We start from the raw sequence: 903 nt of genomic DNA, 5'->3' as shown, positions 1-903 counted from the left end.
GTTTCACAGAAGTCGGCTGATGCCACATAGAGGGTTCTGAGGCTCATGTACTTGAATTTGACAACACACTCTGAGTATTATTTTTTCCACGCAGTGAGGGAAAACCGGCTACACTGGAATCTGAACATGGCAGGCAGAAGGGTCAAACAGGCTGCAGCTACCAGGAAGAAAGCCTAAATCAAAGCAGCAGCATAAGGTTAGAGCACTCTGCCCAGCAGGTGCTGCCCGGGAACTAAACATAAGGGATGTCTTCAATGTCCCTTTGTGGGGCCCTGCAGCCACCCCTGAATTCCCTTGGGCCCCTTGGGGAGAAGGGGTCCTGCAAACTTCTTTGCATCCAAAAGATCCGCCCCATCTTCTGCTTGTTCTTTCTCTCTTCCTCCTGTACCCTTGCCATGTTGTCAAATTCTCTAATCATGTCCTCATTGCTCAAGTGCATATCATGGATGGCCTCTTTATACTCCTTGAGGCAATGGGCCAGCCCCTTGTTGGTTTTTCTTTTGGCTTTTCTGGGCAGGGGGTCCTCAGCTGGGCGCTTCCCTGCAGAGCTCCCTTTACTTTCTGGCTTTGCCTGGCTCTCTGCTCTACCTTCCTGTTTTGCTTTTCTCTCAGGCTCTGGCTGCTCTTGGCGCTTTGGTAGCATCCCCTCATCTCCTGCCTTTGCCTGGTTTTCTGACATTCTTTGTCTCCCAGAGGAAAGGCTACTTCTGTCTGTCCCTCCTCCTGTGGCGCTTTGCCGTTTTCCATCTGTCCTTGCATGGAAGGCATTCGTGCCTTCTCCCTCGAGAGTTCTTCCAGGTCCAGATTTTTATTTTCCTGTCCTGGGGGTTTAGGAGGGGCTGGGGTGGGGAAAGAGGAAATAGAGAGGACACCGAGACTGAGGAGCGGGCACAGAAGGCACAT

General features: G+C 51.7%; 1 protein-coding gene across 1 annotated transcript; it reads right to left on the bottom strand.

Moving 5' to 3' along the window:
- Positions 1 to 232: 232 nt before the first annotated feature.
- Positions 233 to 903, bottom strand: LOC114688497 (transcription elongation factor A protein-like 4). The gene is given in 2 exon segments (XM_028863083.1): positions 233 to 678; positions 681 to 903. Coding segments are annotated over 2 exon segments (669 nt in total).

Source organism: Peromyscus leucopus, chromosome X, assembly GCF_004664715.2.
Source record: "Peromyscus leucopus breed LL Stock chromosome X, UCI_PerLeu_2.1, whole genome shotgun sequence".
Classification (NCBI taxonomy): domain Eukaryota; kingdom Metazoa; phylum Chordata; class Mammalia; order Rodentia; family Cricetidae; genus Peromyscus; species Peromyscus leucopus.
The sequence above is the reverse complement of the archived record's forward strand: the minus strand, read 5'-3'. Positions and strand labels throughout refer to the sequence as shown.